Consider the following 23,823-nt stretch of genomic DNA (forward strand, 5'->3'; position numbering starts at 1 on the left):
GGGATTTACCCCAAAGATACAGATGCAATGAAATGCCAGGACACCTGCACCCCGATGTTTCTAGCAGCAATGTCCACAATAGCCAAACTGTGGAAGGAGCCTCGGTGTCCATCGAAAGATGAATGGATAAAGAAGATGTGGTTTATGTATACAATGGAATATTCCTCAGCCATTAGAAACGACAAATACCCACCATTTGCTTCAACGTGGATGGACCTGGAGGGTATTATGCTGAGTGAAGTAAGTCAGTCGGAGAAGGACAAACAGTCTATGTTCTCATTCATTTGGAGAATATAAATAATAGTGAAAGGGAATATAAGGGAAGGGAGAAGAAATGTGTGGGAAATATCAGAAAGGGCGACAGAACATAAAGACTCCTAACTCTGGGAAACGAACTAGGAGTGGTGGAAGGGAAGAAGGGCGGGGGGTGGGGGTGAATGGGTGTCGGGCACTGAGGGGGACACTTGACGGGATGAGCACTGGGTGTTATTCTGTATGTTGGTAAATTGAACACCAATGAAAAATTAATTTATTAAAAATAAATAAATAAAACCTCAACTGTTAGCTACTCTCTAGACAAGAATGGCAGATATACTGCATCACTCTCTGACCCTGCCTTGTGGCAGATGTTGTTATCTATCATGGCTTCTTTTCCTCCTGTCCTAGTTGGGGCCTTGCAATCCTTCTCAACAGTATCATTCTCATGATAGCTCTAATCCTTTGGAAGTCTTTGGGATCATGATTTGCCATCCCTGTAAATGCTGCCTCCCTACTGGTGACAAATTATTATCTTTCTGCTACAGGCAGAATAGGAAACAGACTTCTTTTGGCACTTGTCAATGATGCAGCTGCCTGGGCCTACACTTTTTCTTTTGGTTTAAACCTCTTTGAAAAAATTGTAAAATACAGCATACATACAGAAAAGTGCAAAAAAGAAAAAGGTTACAAGATATAAACTATCATAAAATAAAGCCATATAGGGATCCCTGGGTGGCACAGCGGTTTAGCGCCTGCCTTTGGCCCAGGGCGTGATCCTGGAGACCCCGGATCGAATCCCACTTCGGGCTCCCGGTGCATGGAGCCTGCTTCTCCCTCTGCCTATGTATCTGCCTCTCTCTCTCTCTCTCTCTCTCTCTCTCTCTCTATCATAAATAAATAAAAATTTAAAAAAATATTAAAAAAAACAAAAAAACAAAATGCTTAAAAATAAAATAAAATAAAATAAAGCCATATAATGAACTATCACTCAGGTCAAGAAACAGAACATCACCAGCTCTATAGGAGCCCTACTCGCGCCCCCACTGGTAGTACCCCCTTCTACATCTAGATAGCCACTACATTATACTTCAGTGGCATGTCAAAAAGTATTTTTTTACAAAAAAAAAATCTTGAGTCTATCAATAGATGAGAAAAAATTTCATAAAATTCAGCATTTATTCTCCAATCTCTAGCATTCTTTTCTGTATTTCCCATTCTTTTAATTTTGTGATTCATCCTCAGTATTTTCCCCTGACCTGTTTTCAGCTGTGCTAAATCTTTGCTAAATCCATTCACTGCATGTTTTATATTTGCTATTGTATTCTCCATATCTAAAATTTATATATATATATATATATATATATATATATATATATATATATAAAATCTTATGGTTCTCTGGAAAATGATCAATCTTGTCTTTGATCTTTTTGAATATAGTAAATACAGTTATTTATTTTTTAATTTATATAGTTAATATAGTTATTTTCAAGTCTATCTCTGATAATTCCAATCTCTGAGTCCCCTTTGGGACTATTTCTATCATCCACTGTTTCTACTCATTTTCATTCCTGTTGTCTTGTTTCCTTGTGTGTCTAGTTATTTTGTATTGTGGGTTAGACCTTATTTTTGCAAAATTGCTTTTCAAAATAATTTGAGAACTTTGATGATGTATCCTTTTCCAGAGAAGATTGATATTTGTTTTTGTCAGGCATTTTTTTTTCAAGTTTCAGAAGAGATTTAGAATATTTTGTTCAGCCTTTCTAGTTGTACTCAGTAGGACAGTCGATCCAAACTACCTCATGTGGCATTTCAGAAAGGAAAAGTGATCTGTACTTCATAAGAAAGACTATGTACTGAGACACTACCACCCCAGATCCAGCTAACTGGGTCTTTGAATATGTGGACATATTAAAAAGGGTTGGGAAATCTCTGCTAGTCAAATTCTCTTAGTGCCAGACTCTGGATAGAGCTTATTTGAGTGAAGTTTCTGTGAACTGGCTATATACAGAGTGAAATAACTGGTAATAAGATTAAACAGGAGGGAGTGATGGTTGGTTACAGACACTGCTGATTCTTACTCCTTTCAGAAATGTGTAAAAGGTACAGCTTTTAGGAAAATTGAAAAATGTCTCCATGATTCAGGCGACAAATGAGACATGATTACTATAGAGTTATCAAGTTGGATGAGTTACTAAGATAGTCCCGATTATATCTCTTTTTTCCAACAAACATTATTATACCCAGGCAACTCACAGCTTTCTCTTCCCTAGCTGTTCTTGAGGTAGAGTTTAACAAAGAAACAAACTTGTTTATTGATGCCAACTTATGGTGGCTCTGTATGCTAAAGTCAATCTTTCTATGAAACTCAAACAAAATGTTCTTAGGATTCCAGACTTATTTATTTCCCTTCTTGGCTAAACTCACAAATGAATCAATAGAGGCTTTGGCACTGATCAAATTTTCTATAGAGGGGAACATCTCTAAGCATTATGCTCAGTGCTTTGTTTTGTTTAGAGAGATTTCAGATTTACCAGGGGAAAAAATGCCAGACTATTTTCTCTTCTGCCTATAATAGCTGTGTGATCTTGGCAGCCATGTCACCTTTTGGGTCTAGGTCTCAAAAAATCTTTAAAAGAGGGTATTGGATGAGAAAGCCCACTCTGGATCTAAACTTTGCTGAGTTATTTTCTAAATATCTTAAGAAAGATTTTAGTACTTTTTCTTCTTCCAACTACCACAGTGCCTGATATATATTTCCTCAATAAATGTGTGACAAATGAATTAACACATAACTTTTATAATATAACATAGAATTATATTATATAATATAAAGAAATATATAAGAAAACATTTATATAATGTTTAGGGAATACTTTACTTCTGCCAACATATTAGTCACCAATTTTGAGATTTAAAAATCAAGCACATTTCCATTCCTAGCCATTTTGGAGAAAATAGTAGCCGATGTGCCCTCTACTATAAACATTAAAGAAGTAGGCAAACTATGAGGAAATTATTTTCAGGAAGTGGACAAAAAGCAGCACAGGACAGTAATCCCTGAGAGAATTGAAACTCATGAGGTAAACACCATAATTCTGTGACTAGGAGCAATTTCCTCATTGCGGCACCAAGAGCTACAGTCAAAGCAGACACACCACTGCAGCTCCACTGATCTGAGAAGGCAGAGATCAGATCAGAATTTAGGCAGCTGTAGTGGCTGTCATGTGACATCAAAGAGGAGGCAGCTAGGTAGATAAGGAGCACTAGAAGTTTGTGTAGGGGTCTCTTATGCATCCATGGCTGAGGGCTGGGTCATACATGTGCAAGGTGAAACCAATGAGGACTATCAGGGTGAAAAGCAGAAAAAAGGGCAGCCCCATTGGCGCAGCGGTTTAGCGCCACCTGCAGCCCAGGGCGTGATCCTGGAGACCCTGGATAGAGTCCCACATCGGGCTCTCTGTATGTTGCCTGCTTCTCCCTCTGCCTGTGTTTCTGCCTCTCTCTCTCTCTCTCTGTCTCTATGAATAAATAAATAAAATCTTTAGGAAAAAAAAGCAGAAAAAATACTATAGGCTAACCAGTGCTGGGGAAAGAGCAATGTCTGTAGGATGGCATTCTGGGCCTGCCATAGTAGGCCCATTAATACCCTGGGCATCTGAGACACCAAAAGCATACACCTGGGATAAGTAACTTACCTTACAGTAAGAAAACTCTTGACAAAGCCTGTAAGGAAGTTTGACAAGATCTGAAAGGAAAATGGGGTTTGGAGGTTGGAGGGCTTTGGCTTTTAATCAGTTTGCACCAAGAAGCAAAAAAGCCAAGCTTACAAAAGTTCACGGTGATCAGCCAGTAACTGAACTGCCTGCTGAATAATCAACACCTTAGTAAGAAGACAGAAATCAGTTCTTTCAGAACGGATCAGAACTTATTATTCATAATTCCAGTTTTCAGAAGAAAATCACTAGCTATATAAAGAAATAGGAAACTGTGATACATTATCAAGAAAAGTCATTCAACAGGGAACTTAAAATGAGATTGCTCAGATGTCAGACTTAGCAGACAAGGATTTATAAAACATCTTAGAAAATGTTTAAAGAATTAAAGGAAAATATAATGAAAGAGTTAAAGAAGTACATGGTGTTAAAGAGAAAACAAATAGGGAATTTCACAGGTAAATTGAAATCATAAAAAGGAATCAAATGGTGTTCTTATAAAGAGTGACTGAAATGAAAAATTTATTGAATACATTTAATGAAGATGAAGACAGCAGAGGAAAAAGTGAGTGAACTGGAAGAATAATCAATAGAAATTATTCAATCTATGAAACAGACCAAAAACAAAACAAAACAAAACAAAAAGACTGAAGAAAACCGAACAAAGCCTCAGGAACTAATGAGATAATATAAAATGGCTTAACATAAGTGTAATTGGGGTCTCAGAAAGGGAAGAGTGAGATTGGAGCAAAAAAATACATGGATAGTGCAGCCCTGGTGGCTCAGCGCTTTAGCGCCACCTTCAGCCCAGGGTGTGATCTTGGAGACCTGGGATTGAGTCCCATATTGGACTCCCTGCATGGAGCCTGCTTCTCCCTCTGCCTGTGTCTCTGCCTCTCTCTCTCTCTGTGTCTCTCATGAATAAATAAATAAAAATCTAAAAAAATGGATATTTGAAGAAATAATGACCCCAAATTCCCCAAACTTGATGAAAGCCTTTAATCTGAAAAGCTCAGCAAATTCCAAGTAGGAAAAATATAATGAAATCCCCATGGGAGAGATTGTAGTCAACTGCTAAAAGCCAAAGATAGAAAATCTAGAAAGAACTCAAGAAAAAAAAGAAACATGGATAGGGGAACCATAATAAGAAGATTAATGACTTTTCATCAGAGACAATGGAGGCCAAAAAAAAAAAAAAGAAAAAAGAAAAAAAGGGACAGCAGCTTTATAGTTCTGAGAAAAAAAAATATGTGTCAAACAGGAATTGTATATCCAGCTAAAATATTCCTCAAAAAGAGAATAGAATAAAGACATTTTCAGATAAACAAAAGCAGAGATAATTCTGCAGCAACAGATCTGCTTTTTATAAATCCTAGGGGATGTATTTCAGGGTGAGGGGAAATGATATCAGAAGAAAATTTGGATCTATAGAAAGGAATGGAGAGCACTAGAAATGACAGGCAAGTGGGTAAATATAAAAGATTATGTTTACATTTTTCATAATTTACTTAAAAAACCACTGACTATTTAAAGCAAAAAAAAATATATTGACACTGTAGGATGGGGTTCAAATATATGTATAAATAAAAAAGATGTATAATAATCACACAGGACAGGGGGTTGGGTAAATGAAATTCTATTGTTATTACATTTGCGACTATACACTTTAAATGCATGAATTTTATTGAATATAAATTCCACTTCATTAAAGTTAATTTTAAAAAATGAATTGTAGAAGTTCCTCTTCCTCTAACCAGTCCAACTTGGAGCCTGAAGTAGGTAGAGAGTTGGACCCACAGGAATACTAATAGCTAATATTTGCTGAATGCTTCTTATGTGTTGAGCACAATTCTAAATTCTTTATGAGCATTCATTTATCTATGAGGTAAATGCAATTTTAACCCCCATTTTATAGATCAGGAAACTGAGGCATTTAGCTAATAAGTGGTGGCTCTGGGAATTTGAACCTAGCAGTGGGACTCCACTGTCTATGTCCTCACGTACTAATTGTCATGGATCAGCAGGAGGGAATAAACCAAGAATAACAGGTACCTAGGGCTCATTTTCTGTCTATTGATCATTTCACGGGACACTGACCTCACTATATCTTCATTTTCTACCCTCCTCATTTTTCCTTCCAGCCCTTATAGAACATGGGTTTCTTGTAAGCCTAAGTGGCCTTTATTATTATCATTATTTCACATTAGGTTACTGTCACCTTACTGCTGGCTGATATTTCATGTTTGGGGTTGGGGATCTCCAGGAAAGGGCCAAGCACAAAAGAAAATCAATCATGGAGCTTCCTGAATTTAAGAAGGTTTCTCCCTTTGTGAGCTGCACCACCTGCCACAGTCCTGGGCACATGATCAGCGCTTTATTAATATTGTTGACTCACTAGATGACATATTCTCCCGCCAATGATTGCTAATGTATTGGGAGGTCAAAGAGTGAAGGGATTTGCCAAAGGTCATGCCCTGTTGACTATATTTAGAACAAGTGATTTAAAAAAGAAATTCTCAGGTATGGCTGTTGAAGCCATTGAAGCACAGGATGATATGGCTCAGAAGAATTTTAGGGTTAGTGCAGCTTAACCCTTTCATTTCCCAAATGAGGAAACTGAAGGTCAGAGGTTAAGCATTAAGGCCACCTTGCTGGCTAGACTTAGATCCCTGGTTTCTTCACCTACAGACCTAGAGTACCTCCCACTTTCTTACAAATGCCTAGGTGGCAATGATACCATTTCTCATCAGCTCCTGTAAACAAAGAGGTTCACCAACCATCAAAACATAAATAAACTAGCACTTTATCAATTGTCCTCAATCTTGAAAGCCACACGGAGCCCCCTGATGGGAAAATGTGCCCTCCTCCAAACAACAGAGACCCGAGTCCTATAGGGAGTATTCCTGAGTCGGAAAATAGTCTGAACCCATCTCTGTTCATTACTCTGAGAGAAGCACTTGGGACTATATTTGCCTATCTATAAATTAGGGATAATGTCCCTGCCTTCCTGGACCACTGGGCCGATTAATCAGCCAATAAAGTTCTTGCAGTCTGAAAGCCTTGCACTGATGCCGAATATTGCTTTTAGTTGGTGGTAACCCTAACATTTATCACCGCCTACATTTGTTCTTAAATCAAAAAGGGACATTTTCATCACTGGGGGAATGTCTGTGCTTTACTTCAGTAAATATGAGAAGTTATTGTGTGATTGGAGGCATTTGTTGTCATTATTAGTTTTTCAGCTACTGTATGTAGAACAGCAAATGATAGAGATTTTCCTGGTTTAGTCAGATACTGTTATTGATATTCAATAACCTCTTAGTAAAACTCCATGACAACAGGGCCTGGAACTTTTGAAATATGCTCATTTTTACAATTAACTTGTTTTGCTGCATCTGGGTCATCATCCTTTTCTTACAACTATGATGCCATGGCTCATCGCCATCCATAACATCTCTCTTCAAGAGGTGGATTTAAAAGAGTCTTTTTTTTTTTTTTGCTAGAAGCTCATGGGGCTTTAGGGGTAAAACCTCATCCCTGTCCATCACTAATCTCACGTTGTAGATAAGGAAACTAAGGCAAAGTGAAGCAGGGAACAGAAAGGCTGGCAGCAGAGCTGGGACTGTGACCATGCCCCTGACTTCCTATTCTGTGGGCCCTTTGGAGGCATCTGGAAGGGAGAGGTCAAGAGCTCCCAAATCAGAGGGAGCTGGTTTTGCAGTGGAATCATGCTGGGTGATGTAGGAGAGGGTAGGCATCAACTTCCAGCTGCCTTGGACATGAGAGGTTTTGGGGACTGGGGGCAGAGTGTATGAGATCCTATTCTAAATTCTATTCTGTTTCTGGTAGGCAAGGCATGCCAACACCAGGGAGCAGACTTCAGACTCCTCATAAGCAAAGCAGACTATGTTTGTAATGTTAAAAGGCCACGTTGTTTCTAGCTGTCCTCCATAAGGTCTGCTCTGCCTTAGTGAACACAAGCCAGCAGGCTGTCCAGAGCAGGGAAGTGGGAGGGAGCACTGACATTCCCTCAGGCTTCCCTCTTGGGGTGACTGTGAACTAATGTGTGTGAGGGAGCTCTGTAAGCTCCAAAGACTATACAAAACCAGAGGGTCCCATCACGACTCCTCTCATTCTTCTTAGAGGTGCCGTAGGAATTGAATCCTGTCTGTCTGCCACCAGGGAGCTGTGTGACCTTGAGAAAGCCATTTAAGATGTCTGGCTGCAGTGTTCTCATCTGTAAAATGGAAACTTGCTTGGACCAGATATCTAATGTCACTTCCCACTTAGACATTCTTCAGGAATGGCACCATGAGAGGAATGCAGGGAACAAGGTGTCCTGTTTTAATAAAAGAAAGTGGCAGGGGCACCCAGGTGGTTCAGTTGTTGAGCGTCTGCCTTTGGCTCAGGGCATGATCCCAGAGTTCTGGGATCGAGTCCTGCATCGGGCTCCCTGCAGGGAGTCTGCTTCTCCCTCTGCCTGTATCTCTGCCTCTCTCTCTGTGTCTCTCATGAATAAATACATAAAAATTTTTAAAAAGTGGCAGACAAGAGACCTAGAAAATGCTGCACAAAGCATTTCTGAATGAGATGGGCAGTGGGATGGGCAGTAGCCTCGTTAAGTGGTTTAAGGTCCCTCATTTTGGTTTTAGGTTCCATGACATTTAAGACATCCTTTTAGGACAAAAGGGATGAAAAGGCAGAGAAAGCAAATTAAAAAGTAAGGGGAAAGGGCAGCCCGGGTGGCTTAGTGGTTTAGCCCTGCCTTCAGTCCAGGGCGTGATCCTGAAGACCCAGGATCAAGTCCCACATCGGGTTCCCTGCGTGGGCTGCATCGGGCTCCCTGCCTGTGTCTCTGCCTCTCTCTCTCTCTCTCTCTCTAATAAATAAATAAAATCTTTAAAAATAAAATAAAAAGTAAGGGGAAGAAGGAAATGAAAAAGAAGAGAGAGCAGAGAGTAGAGAGGCAGGAAGGCCGGCTCCTGGCAAAGGCCATTGGCCGGTGCAGAGAGAAAGAACATGTGGATGGGCGGAAGAGACAGAGGCCAGGCAGGTCAGGCCCTTCAAGTTACAGGTAGAACAGAGATCCAGAGAGAACTGACCCACCCAAGGTCCCTGAGCTAGGTGGAGTGTGAAGGCAGGGCTGAAATCTGAGTCTTTTGCCCACATCAGGCTTGAGCTCTCCTGCATCACCTGCAACATGGGGTTGCAGTTTATGGGGTTGTCACATGAACCAGAAGAAAGGGAGGTCCAGGAAGGTGATGAGACAGGCAGAGGAAAGAGCAGGGGATGAGGAGAGAACAGCATTCACTTGAGTCTCTGCTCTGACTTATTGATCTTTTCTGGGACTCAGTTTGCAGAATCTGTAAATTTCAGGGGCTGAGTTACTTGATTTGCAAATATCAGCTCTAGGCCGACTTTCCCTCATTGAATCTGAAACAATGAGGTGTCCTTAAATACAGTGAGGGAGCTTTTCCTGGGACCATCTCTGGTGTCTGAGCCCTCCCTAGCAGTGCAGACATCCCCTGGGAACACTGTCCTGGGAGCAATAATGGTGACTGCAAATCCACTGAAGCCCAACGTAAGCAAATTTCAGGCAGGATGGCATAACTTCTTTTGAACCATCAAAGTGTAAAAACACTCAGAAAAGTTGTTTTTAGCAGCTCTAATATGCCCCCAAAGGGTCTGATTAACTGGCAGCATTTGCTCATCAGTGTGGCCAATTTCACAGTTACTAATCCCCGGGAGGGGAGAAGCCATTCTGGGGGAAAACTGCATTACAGGATGAGTATGGTTCACCTGGGTACTTGGGCACTTCCGGTGAGTTTTTAACTTTTGCAGCAGGAAGTTTTAAGTCAAGAATCCACCCTACCAATAGCAATAAAAGCAGTGTGTTAGGTGTTGTGTAGTGTAAGATCTCTGGCAGAGTGCTTAGAGAGCAGGATGCCCTGGACTTAGCAGGGCAGGCTGGGCAGGGTGGGAGAATAAGAGGCTGCTTTGGTCTGGTTCCGACCCCAGCTTTGCCATCAGCTAGTTGTGTCCAGGGTGGGTTAATGAATCTCCCCGGAATCCACACTTGCCATCGGTTCTCATACTCAATTAGGAAGCTCCCGAGGCATTTTGCTGTCTCTCTGCAGTGCAGTCTTTTGAATGTTTTCAGTGCAGAGAAAGAACTGAGTCTGCTTAGAAAACTGCCTTCCTGGCATGGCGTTCAGGACTGCAGTTTGCTCTGTGCCGATTTGCCACACCGGCTCTTGCTACTTCCTTCTCTGTGGTGGACGGGTCCACGAATAGACCTATGTGCCGACCTGGGCTGGCTTGCCCTGGTGACCCAGATGAACGAGGTTTTCACCCTGAATGTCCTTTTATCTCCATCCCTACATCTTCTACCAAAAACTTAAGGCTTGCTTCAAATACTGTCTCCTCATAAAGCTTTCCTAGGCCGCCACAGTCCCTGGGAAACTCAATCCTTGAATTTACCTCTAAGGAACATAATGCCTCTCTGGTAGTTATTGGTCTCATGTTGTTATTTAACAATTAAGTGTTCTTTACCACTTAAAGTATGTCTGTTTTGGAGCACCTGAGTGACTCATTGGGTTAAGTGTTTGACTCCTGGTTTTGGCTTAGATCGTGCAGAGTCTGCTTCAGATTCTTTCTCCCTCCCCCTATGCCCCTCCCTGCTTGCACTCTATCTCTCTAAAATAAATAAATAAAATATTTAAAAAATATGTCTGTTTTGTCTCGATAGTGATTTTGCCATGTACTCCTATTTTATATGCCTCATGTAATATAATGTGACAGGATATAATATAAAGTAACTGCTAGCATTTAATGAGCACTTACTATAAAGCAAGGCACTGTATAAGTGCTTTGCATGTATTAACTCATTTAGTTTTTCTAACAACATATGAAATAGGTTCAACAATTATTTCCATTTACTGGCACAGAAAGGCTTAGTAGCTTCCTTAAGGTCACAGAGTAAATCAGTGCAGAAGCCAAGAACCAATTCTGATTCAAGAGCTCACGCTCAAAACCACTATGTTCTATCTCTTCTGGCAACTTCTACCTGGTATCCAATCAACAGATATTTGTTGGCTGATTGGTGTTGATTTATTTTCAGGAAGCAGTTCTAATCTGAGCAAGAAAAAATGGGAAGAAAGGGTTTGACCTTTCTCCACATATGGTCCTTAATGCTCCTTCTCACTTCTCAATTAGGAAGCAAACCCTTGTTCAATAGCTAAATGTTTTCTATTCTGATTCCAGAAATGACACTTTTAACTGAGAAAGAGCTAATCTTACAAAAACTCATGCCATAGGGATAGCATGTCCCATGAAAAGTCTCTAAAGCATTCAAATATCTTAACAGATGGGGACAGTTTCTTATTTATCTCTGTGCCTCCAGGGCCTTGTTTAGGCTTGGCTCACAAAAAGTGCTCAATAAATGTTCACGGTCAATGGATGCTATTTTCTAAGGCTGGTGCTTGTGTTGCATGGAGGTGACTGCTCAATCCCCTTCACTGTTGAATCAAGAGTTTTTGTGAAAGACCTCACAAATCTAAAAAACACTTTCTCACTTCCATCTATGTCTGCTCTCTTTATTCAATCCACTCCTGAGAGTTCTTCTCCAGGAGGGCATATGGGATTACAAAGGAGGAAATAGCCCTTTGCTTATTGCTCCACAAACAAATGCCCTCCTGTGGCATACATTGCAAATATTTAATCACAACCCTCGTTATTGTTCACGTTCACTGTGTAATGTTTATTCCATATGGCCTACCCTTCAGAACAGTATGCATGCCTCACAGCACTCCTGCTGGGGTGAGTGGTGCCTCACAAGCAGTGGGAACTGATTTCCTTAATTGTAGAAGTCTTAATGAAACAAAATGGACAAACCTTTCAATTACACAGTATTGCATCGGAAGAGTCAACTAATTTTACATCTGAAAACTTAAAGCCTTACTGTGTACAACTCCAGGCCCACAGTCATTCTCTTTTCTTTTCATAATTTTCTAGAACGTGCCTCCTAGTTACTTATCCTTCAGGGTCTATCCCAATGTAACCTCGTCCAAGAAGCCTTCCTGATTCTTTATCCCCACTCCCAAAAGTATGGCTCTCCAAAGCATACTTGTCATAGACCTCATCACGTTTTTCTTAAACTTTTTTTCTGAGGCAGGGGGAAGAGGACTCTCCAAATTTTGTTCCATACCATCATTAGTTTGAACATCTTTTCTTCTACATTTCAGCCTGTTTGAGAACACACTTAGCATCTGATTCATTTTTGCATCTGCTGTAACAGCTAGAAAAATCTTGTATCAAGTGTGCACTCAGTAAGTTTTGTTGAACAAATTAATACATGATTTGTACCCTTACAATCATCTCTGTCACTCCATAATCTGTGATCTTAAGATTTCAGTGATGGAGTTCCTGGGTGGCTTAGTTGGTTAAAATGTCTGACTCTTGATTCCGGCTCAGGTCATGATATCAGGGTTGTGAGATCGAGCCCCAGAGCCTGTTAAATATTCTCTCTTCCTTGCCCCTCCCCCCTTTCTCTCTTACTCTCCCTCTCTAAAAAAAATTCCAATGGCATTTAATACACATTTGGAAATTTAAAAAATAAGAGCAATTTTTGAGGCTTAGAGTTATATATCCTACAAACCATTCAACTAACATATTTATTACAAGAAATAACATACATATCATCTATGTGTACATCCATATATCACACAACTGTCACCAAGATCAAATAAGATAGAAGAAATAAACACCATCTGGAAATGCTAAATGAGGCATATATAAAAGGAAGGTTGTTTAGCATTAGAATTCTAGTGAGCTGGTTAGTTCTTAGTAACTGCTTTGTATAGCACTGCCACTCAGCCATGAGGTGGCTGAGTAGAGATAGTCATTCATTCTACAGAGATTTATCTGGCACTGTAGATGCTGAGGATATAACAGGGAGCAAAATGAACAAAAATTGTCCTCATGGAGATTATATTCTCATGAGGCAAGGGGTAAAAAGTACATAAATAAGTAAACATAAAGTATGACAGATGGTGACAAGTGAAATGGGAAAAATAAAGCAGGGAAGGGGCATAGGAAATGTGAGAATGACTGATATGGGATGGGGGGAAAGCAGGCCTCTCTGATAAGATGACATTTCTGTGGAGACCAAAGGTGGTGACTAGGCCAGCCCAGGGAAGAGCTGGAGAAAGGGCATTCCGGACACTAGAAGGAGCAAGTGTGAAAATGCCATGTTGGTGGTGGGTTTGGAATGTTGGAGGCATGGCAAAGAAATCACTAGGCTGGCAAGGAGGGACAAAAGAGAAGGGTGGAGGGAAATGAGGTCAGAAGAGAGAAGGGTGAGACCGTGTAAGGGTCCTGCGGTACTCTGGCTCTCACTCAGTGAGTTAGGGAGACCTGGAGGGCTCTGAGCAAAGCCGTGACATGTATTTTATCAGGACTTGTTTTAAGAGGATCATGCTGGCTACTGTTACCACTAAGCTGTGGCAAAGGGCAGGAGTGGGAACAGAGAATCCAGTTAGGAAGCTATTATAATAATCTAGGTGAGAGATCTGGTGGCTGGCACTGGAGGTGAAAAGAAATAGGGAGTTTCTTGGAGGATATGGCTGATAGGACTTTCTGAGGGACTGGATACAACAGGTGAGAGAAAGCAATAAATTCAAGATTTTTGGCCGAAGTCACTAGAAGGATGACTTTACAGGAAAGACTTTGGGATCACTGGAGGTTCTGTTATGGATGTGGTAAGTTTGAGATGCTTAGAAATCAAATTAAAGAAATGGACTAGGCAGGTAGGTATACAAGTCTAGAGTGTAGAGGAGAGATCTGATCCGGTGACATAGAGTTTGTAGTTATTAGAAGACACATAAGTTATATTTAATGTCAGGAGGCTGGACATGATAACCGGGAACCAAGTATCCCTGCGATAGAGAAGAGGTCTGAGGATTGAGCCTGCAGCTCTCCAGTGCTAAAAGGATGAGGATGTGAGGAGAAATCAGCAAGTGATTCTGATAAGGAAAAGCAAATGAATTAAGAAAGAAAAGTGTCTCGGTAGCCAAATGATGACAGTGGCTCAAAGACAAGGGATGATCAGCTGTATCCAACGTTGCAGTTAGATCAAATACAATGGCACCAGGGAACCGACCACTGGACTTGGTAATGTGGAAATCACTGGTGATCTTGACAAGTAATGGAGGAGAAAGCCTGACTGGTGTGGATTTAAAAGAGAATGAGAAGACAAGAATTGAAGACAATAGATAGAGGCAACTGTTTCAAGGAATTCTGCTAAAATATGAAAGAAGACACCCAAAAGTTCTAAGAAATGGAAGGAGGAGGTATTTGTCTAGGTTTGTAGTGGTAGGAGATATTGCTGACATTTTCCTAGATGATGATATCAACCAAAGTAGCACAGAGTACTTGTTCACCATGGTCTACATACTCTATTTAAAAGTCACACAGACACTTTTCCAGGAGAGAGGGCGACAGGCTGGATCAGCCCTTTCTTTAAACTCCAAAAAGAGCTACTCGGTGGGTGGTCCATGGAAAACAGACAGAGTTGTTAGCCCTATGTGTAAGCATGAAGCCACCTGCAAGGCTGCCCACAACTGCAAAATCATCTCAGTATGATCATCTTTAATGACAAAGATATCTTCTTGGACTGCATGGCAGGTAATATTAGGGCCTTATATTTGAGTTTCTGTATCATGTCCTCATCTTCTTGATAAGAGAATTCCAAGGCATGTTACTTCTTCCTGACCACCACAATACAGTTCTACTATTAATTAAATGCATATGAAGATGGGGCATCTTCTTTAGGAAATTTCTACAGTGAAACCCTAGCTACTGTATCTAATCTGATTCTCCTTTTTAATGCATTGAAGCACAAGTGACTTTAAACCATATGCACCTCTAATTACTGTACTAGAGTAATAGCTGGAACTATTTATGTTAATAACAAACTCCTGAATCTTTTTGTGTTAGGCTGTACTGTTTGTTCACAATTATTCACCCATGCTTCTCTGTAGATACAGTATACTTCTGTGTCCCATTACCCCTGGGACAAAGATAGCAATGTGACTTGCTCTGGCCTCTGGAATGTGAGTAGCCATGATATAAGCCATTTTGAGCAAAAGCCTAAAACATGCTTGTATAGCATAGCTCTTTGTCCCTTTGTGAGCATTTGCCCTCTGCCATGAGAACAAATGGCCTACCTGCTGGATGTTCCTTCAACCTGGGCTCTAGAATGAGGTAATATAAAGAAGCTGGCCAAGCCCAGAGTTCAGCTGAGCCCAGAAACATGGCAGCTGGGCAACATCTTTATGTAACATGACCAGGTATATATGTTTCTGGTTTTAAGTCATTTAGAATTTGGGATTGTTTGTTCCTACAGCAAAAGATGACTGATACACTCTTATAACATAGATTCCTCAAGTGTAAGGACCATATTTGTTCTTTATGATATGTCCTTATACCCAGAACAGTGTTCTGAAAGTGTGGGCTCCTAATAAACACATACATAAGAGGGTAAGATTCCTTTGTCCACTCTTTGGTGTTTGTTAGATAGTTTGGTTGCAAGTTTGGAATCAGCTCATAGTTCCTATCACTGACACACTGGCTGCACCAACACCATATTAAGCTCCTTACAATCATGTTCAAAGTTATTCTCACCCTCCTCATTCCTTGATTTTGCTTTAGTGAGTTATGGCTGACTAACCAAGAAAACCCAAAGAATTTAGGCTTCACAGAAGGGAAATTGGATCTTGGCCATCAGATAGAGTTGACCCTTGAACAATACGACTTGAACTATGTAGGTCCACTTAAAGATACACTTTTCTTTTATAAATACAGAACAGGACTCTAAATGTGGGGGCTTTTTCATATGATTTTCTTTTTTTAAAAAAAGTTTTATTTATTTATTAGAGAGAGAGAGTGGGGGAGGGGTAGAGGGGGAGGGAGAAGCAGACTTCCTGATGAGCAGGGAGCACAACTCAGTACTCCATCCCAGGGCCCTGGGATCACAACCTGAGCCAAAGACAGAGGCTTAATCAACTGAGTCACTCAGGCACCCTCCCTATACGATTTTCTTTTTCTTTTTTTTAAAAAAGACTTTATTTATTTATTCATGAGAGACACACAGAGAGAGGCAGAGATATGTCTCTCTGAGAGACAGAGGGAGAAGCAGGTTCCCCGCAGGGAGCCCGATGCAGGACAAAATCCTGGAACTCTGGGATCACGTCCTGAGCCAAAGGGAGATGCCCAACCCCTGAGTCACCTAGGCATACCTCTATATAATTTTCTTAATAACATTTTCTTTTCTCTAGCTTACTTTATTATAAGGATATATATGAATATAGTATATGTAACACCTATATAAATATGTGTTGACTGACTGTATGTTACCAGCAAGACTTTTGGTCAACAGTAGGCTATTAGTAGTGAAATTTTGGGGGAGTCAAAAGTTAATGTGAATTTTCAACTGCACAAGGTGGGCGTCAACATACTTAATCCCCATATTGTTTAAGGGTCAACGGTATCCTATTTCCATTCCTAGATTCCCTAAAACAGTTAAGGTCAAGTAGAAAGAATTTGTTCCAAATTTATTTGTGTGGCTTAGCTCCACATTTACTTTTGAGTTTAAGACAGGCCACAAACTTTGCCCAGGGGGTCCCACTGTAAAGAAAACATTCCAACTTTTGCCTTCATTTATCTAGTAAATTCCTCTACCTTGTATATGTGTAAAAATTGACGACAATCAACAGTTATATACCAGCTAATCCTTTTTGAGAAGCGGTATTGTATGGAAGGAAAGAGAGTTGGTTTGAAAGCCAGGAGACCTGGTTCTAGCCCTCCTCTGATGTTGGTTAATTAGGTTACTTTGGGAAGATCTTTTCACTATTCTGTGCATGTATGGAAAGAATTGAACAGGTTAATATAAGGTCCTTCACATTTCCATGATAAAGGTTCAGTGTTCAGTGGATTGCTCTGTTTTCCTGTCCTCTGCTCCCATCTCCAAGCTAGTCTGGTTTCAGCCCAGTCTTAAGTATGGGCCAGATCTGATGGAGCTGACTAGAGAGGGAAAAATCTCAGCACACAAATCTAAAATTATGTTCAGGTTGCACCAATAGGTCAAGGAGGAGTGGAATGAGGAGCTCTCTGAAAGCTGACTTAACACCCAGAAGCAACTTGGGCTGTACTTTGTTGGAGCTGATGCTGGTGCCCAAAGCTTCTGTATTCAGGGCCTGGGGCTGAGCCATAGTGGGGCAGGCTTCTGGAGGAAGAGGTCAAAGAAGAGCTGTCCACATGGCTGATACCTGGATAGACAATATCTCTTCAATGCTCTTCTGCCTGATTCAGAGAGCTGAACACCCCCAACCCTTAGGAAAAACCAGTTCTCATGAAGACGTGCAGCCTGTCCATAAATAGGGCTTCTGAAGCCGGAAATATCCCATTTGACATGAAAGAAGGAGACGGTTGAGAGAAATTGCAAATAGAACTTTTTAAACATTCCACTGATGCATTTGATTGTTCTTTGGAAAAACACAGAAAGTAGAGATAATCTCATTGGCTAACATACCTTGCAAGCCTCCGGGATTAGCCTTCTTTGATCACCTGGCTCCTCTGCTGCAAATGTATTTTGATTCCCAGCCCAGGACCTTGGGGGATGGCTCAGATGGCCAAGGGATTGCTTTCTCTGTGTAGCCTGTTTTCATTTCACTGTTTGGCTGCTGTGGATGTTTTTCAGCTGTTTACAGGAGCTGGGACCAGTGTGTTTTAATGGACCCACATCAGAGTTAGGTTTTCTAAAGTAAGGGATTCATTTAAGAAAAAAATGCCTCGATCTATATGGAATAAATGGAATAAATATGTGTTGATTGACCATTCAGCAAAGGACAGCAGAGGATGGTGACAAAATATACTGCAAAGCAGAAGAATGGCTTTACTTACTTGGGACTCCAGACACCAGCCTCAAGGGGCGCAGCACACGGAATGCTCTCAGCGCCTTCACGTCAAATCCAGCTCCTTTTCCTCCTAGAGCATTTGCCCCATCGGCTTTGGTTGCTTGTTCTAAAATTGCACTGAAAAGCCTAGAAGAGAGGAAGAGGAGATGGAGCTATCAGATCCTGAATTCTCTGAAGGAAGCCTGGGATAGCAAAGTTTGCAGGCATCCCCAGCCCAGAAACCAGAGCCAAAGTGTGTTTGTGGGAAGGACTGTGACCATCATAAGATGACATTGCCTCAGTGTGCATATCACTGTGCCAAGGGCATGACCACTGTCCAGGGAGGTCTGAGAGGCAATGGGAAGACCCTTTGCAGTCATAAAGCTGTGCAGGAACACAACTGGTTTTGTGTAAGCTGGGCAGCCTGGACAGTTGCTAAAGTTTGCAGCAGTGCCATGTTATGTCCACAATAACCAAAGAGCCCAGATGTCCACTGACAGATGAATGGATAAAGAAAATATGGTATATATACACAATGGAATATATAAATGGAAATAATAAAATCTTGCCATTTGCAACGACATGGATGGAACTAGAGGATATTATGCTAAGTGAAATAAGTCAGTCAGAGAAAGACAATTATTAATTATATTATGTCATTCCTATGTGGAATTTAAGAAACAAAACAGAGGATCACAGAGAAACAGAGTAAAAGATAAAACAAGAGGAAATCAGAGAGATTTCTTAACTATAAGTAGTAAACTGAAGGTTGTTGGAGGGGAGGTAGGTGAGGGATGGGGTAACTGGGTGACGAGCACTAAGGAGGGCACTTGATGGGATGAACACTGGGTGTTATATAAGAATGATGAATTACTGACCTCTATCTTTGAAACCAATAATACATTATATGTCAATTAATTGAATTTAAATGAATTAAAAAATATTTTTAAAAAGTTTGTTGTAGTGCGTCCGTCCCTTTGGAGTGCCCTCTCCCCAGTCCATGGTTTCCTAGCTCCTGCCTTCACGTGGCTTGGGAGCCACATCTCTCTCTTCCCTACCCACATCCTCAGTCCTAAAAATGCCCCTTAGATTTTGCCTGGGCACAAATAAATGATTCCATAGAAATTGGCTTTGTGCTGCAGATACAAGGATGAGAAACTGAACACTGGCTTTAGCAACATGCAGATTACTGAGGCTTTGAAAACATCTCTTTTGGTGGAGTGATGGGGACAAATGCTTAACAGATATGGGTTCAAGAGAGGATAGGAAGAAAAGTTTGAGATAGCTCTAACAGAAATATAATGCAAGCCACAAATATGAACCATATATGTAATTTAAACTTTCTAGTAGCCACATTAAAAAAAGTAAAAAGAAAACAGGTGAAATTAACTACGATAATATATTTTATTTAATACAGCATAACCAAAATATTATCATTTCAACTGTAATAAATACGAAGAATTTTTAATTCTTCGTAGCAAAGGAGTTTGTCACTCCTTTTGTACTGAATCTTTGAAATCTGCTGTGTATTTTACATGGACATTATATTTTAATTTAGATTAGCCACATTTCAAGTACTGAGTGGCCACAGCATAGACAACCCTTCTGAGGAATTTTACTATTAAAAGGTAGTAGAATGGGCATTGAGGGGAGCACTTGACAGGATGAGCACTCGGTGATATGCTATATATTGGCAAATTGAACTCCAATAAAACATTTTTTAAAAAAAAGGTAATAGAGGGTAGCCCAGATGGCTCAGTGGTTTAGCACTGCCTTCGACCCAGGGCATGATCCTGGAGATCCGGGATCAAGTCCCACGTTGGGTTCCTGCGTGGGGCCTGCTTCTCCCTCTGCCTGTGTCTCTGCCTCTCTCTCTCTCTCTCCTCTGTGTCTGTCATGAATAAATAAATAAAATCTTTTAAAAAAAAGTTAGTAAAAGAAAAAAGATGGTTGCCAGAAGAGGGTGTGAAATCAAGAGGGTTGTGTTTGTTTTTAAACGGGAGAAACAGCAGCATTTTTATATGTGATGGGAGTTATGTAACAGAGACAGACAATCTGACCATGCAGAAGTGAGAGGACAATTACTGGGAGGATTGATATCCTTCAGGAGGCAGGGAGGAATCTCCTGCACCCTGAGGGGTACTGGCCCTAGACAGGGGAAGGGATGGTTTATCATGGCTCAAGTGGGAAGGCACATTATAGGGGTACAGACGTTTTTTTCCTGATTATACCTGTTTTCATAGGGAAACAGGTAGCAAGGTCATTGGCTTTTCACATTGAAAATGTGAAAGGGGAGCAGGTATTGGAAGTTTAGAGGAGGCAAAGGTATAAGAATCACCAAAGAAAGCAGAAGAGTGAATGGGCTAGGCACATAGAATAGGTTTGTCAGGTATCCTCAAGGACCTATTTGAAGTTGGTTATCACAGGTGTAAAGTGAAACCCATCAACTCAGCTTTGCATGTTTCTTTACCCCTTTCAATGGCATAGCTCCAGGTAGCAGGTGGCTCTCTATCTAGTTGGATTCGACTGGAGTTGGTGTTTTTCCAAATGAGCAAGGTAAATGGAGAAAGAAGGATGTTGACTGTGCATGTAAGTGAGAGATTGTGCTGGGGCTGGGCATCTAAGCTGGTTGAAAGGAGAACTGGACATGATGGGCAGAGGAACAGAGAGAATGGAACAGGAAGAATGGATTGTCAGAGTCAAAGTGCTAGAGGGAGAGAGCTGGAAATACCGATGGTAGTGTTTCCAGAGTAGAATGTTTGGATTGAGACTATGGGAGAGGGAGCAGTTGTTAGTTATGGCAGGGATATTGGCTATAACCATGGGAGTGGGCAATTGAGACAGGACAGAGTCAGGATTCCTGGGGGGGGGGGGAATATCAAGGAGCCAAGAAGATACTGGAGGGGATAGCAGGAATAGCGAGTTTGGACAGACTTGGGAGTGAGCCAAGAGCTCATGTCTTCAAGGAATGAGGAGTCCCTAGAGGCCTATAGAGTACCCCCCACAAAGAGAAGTAAGGGTGGAAGGGTCTGATCACACACATCAGAACTGGAGTTTGCTAGGAAGGGGGAAGGGCCAGCAGCCCGAAAGCAGAAATAAGAGAAATTCAGGGCTCCTCTCCGGACTCTGGGCTGTGGATCAAGGCACTTGGGAGAGAGTGGCCATCTCTTGAGAGATTGCAATGAAGCAAGACCCTTGGAAGAGCCAGGAAGTTAAGTGAGTGGCTAGAGACAAAGCTGAAGGTTTAGGGCAGCATTTGGGCCATCTGCTTATCTGCAAGTGCAATTTTGTTGGAGTGCAGCTCCATCATTTATGCACTGCTGTTGTCTGTTGCTGTTTCCTCACTAGGGTTGAATAGTTGGGACAAAGTGTGAGCTGAAAATGAGTATCTGGCCCTTTATAGAAAATGTTTGCTGACCCCTGAATGGGCAGTGACCTGTGAGGAGCAGAAGGCACAGTGGAAAGGTCTCAGGGGGATGGCTAGGGAGAGGGGGCACAGGATGCAAACAAAGCGCCATGTGGGGATGGGAACCTGGGATCTTGGGCTTTTTGTGGTTAACAAGAAAAAGAAGGAATTCGACATGGGGCAATTTCTGTCCTTTGTACTAAAGATGATTACCAATTCACTGTCAGCAGAGTGTGTGCTGGGTCATGGCCTAGGGTCACAAAGGAAGCCCAGGGATCAGGACCAGGTCCCCATACTTGAGGCCAGGCCAACCTTGTTCTAGAGAAATAGGCTTGAGCTCCTGAAATGACTCATGCTCAGGGAACTGGATCTGGAAATAGAAGAGGCCGTAGCCAGGGGCTTAGCTTTGCAGAAACTCATATCAAGGCAGGACCCAGGAATGGGGAGGTTGACCTAGATTAAGAATTTCCAAACTCTGCTCCATGGAACTCCTTGAGGACCTCTTGGACATCAAGGCCAGAGATAAGTGGCTGGAATAGAGTGGCTTTCATGGGTCTCTGAGTAAGGCTTTGCTTGAACAATGGGTTCTGAAGCTAAAAGAACTTTGACAACTCTAGCCAGACCACATCTAAAGTCCTTCTCAGTGCTGTGATTCTTTCAGCTTAGCTTGGCAATTTGATGGTGTCATATGTTAGCTGGTGATGCCCTGAACCCCAGGCAGAGTTGCCAGGATGGGGGAATCGGGCTTCTTTCTCTGCAGAGAAATGTTCTTTCCACTGAAGTCTAGATCAGTGAAATCTCAGAAAATGGAGACCAGCTTTGCAAGTCTGTCCAACAACATTCCAAATCCAAGCCATATTTGGCTCCTAGTATTTCCTGGAAGAAAGCAATATGCTTATTAGGGTGCAAGATGTTCACAAAATATTATTTATTGAAGGAAACAGAGGTTCGACAACTTTCTTCTCTTTTCTCTGTCCCAACTTAAAGCAGACACTTTATTAAGTGTCTAATTTTAATTTTGAAGGGGTAAAAATATTCAGGAATGGGTCTAGGAGATGTTCCTGGCTTGTTGGGTCTGGTGTGATTCTCCTTGATTAGATACTATAAAGCTACTGCTTGGTGCCTACCTGTCACTAAGGGCTGGATGCTTGGTGACAGGGAGGTAGGGGTGAGGATTCTCCAGGAGTTGTGTCTCGCAGTTCCTTAGCCAGACATTGGAGTTTTTAAAAAGAGACAATGAGGCTCTAGAGGATCCAGAAAATCAGAAAGGCAGGGCCACCATACTGCAAGAGAGATAGTAGCAAAAGCCCTTGTGGTTGAAATAGAATGTCTCAGGCAGGGGGATTTAGTGAGGATCCCTAGGTCCCTGGGTTGGGGTGGGGAGAGGTAGCTCACAGAGGCCTCTGAAGTAACTCAGCAGTTACTTTCCCCTCCTCCTACTTTCACTCAGCAGTTCCATTTCCCCACTGTACCAAAGAGACCCTTCCACTTTCAGAAGAAAATATGACAGGTTTGTGGGGGTTAAGAAATGCCTCTTATCACAGGCTTCCAGCATGGCAATGCAGAAATGAGAGAGCAGCTTTCTGCCTGGCACTCAGACAGTAGGCAGGCAAACCCAGCTTTTCCAGGGCAAGGCACATTCCCTTCTGATTGCAGGAGGGCAGAAGAAATTTTCCCCTAAGTGGCTGCAGAGGAGCCCAAGAGAGTAGGTATTTCCCAGGAGACATAAGGGAAGCAGAGGGATATCCATTTTATATGATTTTAAAAAAAGGGCAGGGAAAAGAGGCATAGCTGAAGAGAGGAGGTTGAGCTACACCGTGTGTGTGTGTGTGTGTGTGTGTGTGTGTGTGTTTCCAGTTAGAAGGATGGGCCAAGATTTAGACTAGACAGAGAGCCCCTAGGACAAATGCCCTTAGAGAAGAGAAAGTAGGTGTCAAATATGTCCATGTGTGATATTAGTGGGGAGGAAGCCCAAAGGCTTATGGTGAACCACAAGCTAAGTAACCTCTAGTATCATGACCTCTGTGGCTTAAACAGTCAACCAGAGGCATCTTTTGGAAGAGGGCCAAGTCTAGATGCTTTCCTCTTCATCAGCCTCATGGCCTAGAACCCAGGAAGATGTGACTGAAATATGGGTTGTCCCCACAAAGTCTGCCCTCTGTGGTTACTGGGAGGAACAGTAGGGTGAGGGATACAGCAAGGTCCAAACAAGCAAAAGATGAGCAAGGGTCACCAAGTGTGCAGCTGCATGATAAGGCATATGATCCCCCCATCTCATAGCTCCTGTTTGAGCTCTGACCCGTACTTCTTCTTTCTACCTCCCAGGCTGTAGGGAAGGCCATGAAGAGGGCAGACAACTCCAACTCATTCCATAAACATGAGAGGAAGAGCTTCTCTACCTAAATAAAATTAGTTCCCGAAGGTACCCTTCTCCCTTATCATGTCATTCCTGGGGCTCTTTTCTATGCATGTGTGAAAGGTTCCCAAGAGT

General features: G+C 41.7%; 1 protein-coding gene across 1 annotated transcript in view; it reads right to left on the minus strand.

Annotated features, from left to right (window-relative positions):
* The window catches only part of CACNA1C (calcium voltage-gated channel subunit alpha1 C), a 754,651-nt gene that overhangs the window by 240,357 nt on the left and 490,471 nt on the right, over window positions 1–23,823 (minus strand). Inside the window, 1 exon segment of the mRNA XM_055315403.1 lies at window positions 17,934–18,073. Coding sequence (XP_055171378.1) covers window positions 17,934–18,073 — 140 coding nt within the window.

Source organism: Nyctereutes procyonoides, unplaced genomic scaffold (genome assembly GCF_905146905.1).
Source record: "Nyctereutes procyonoides isolate TBG_1078 unplaced genomic scaffold, NYPRO_anot_genome, whole genome shotgun sequence".
Taxonomy (NCBI): domain Eukaryota; kingdom Metazoa; phylum Chordata; class Mammalia; order Carnivora; family Canidae; genus Nyctereutes; species Nyctereutes procyonoides.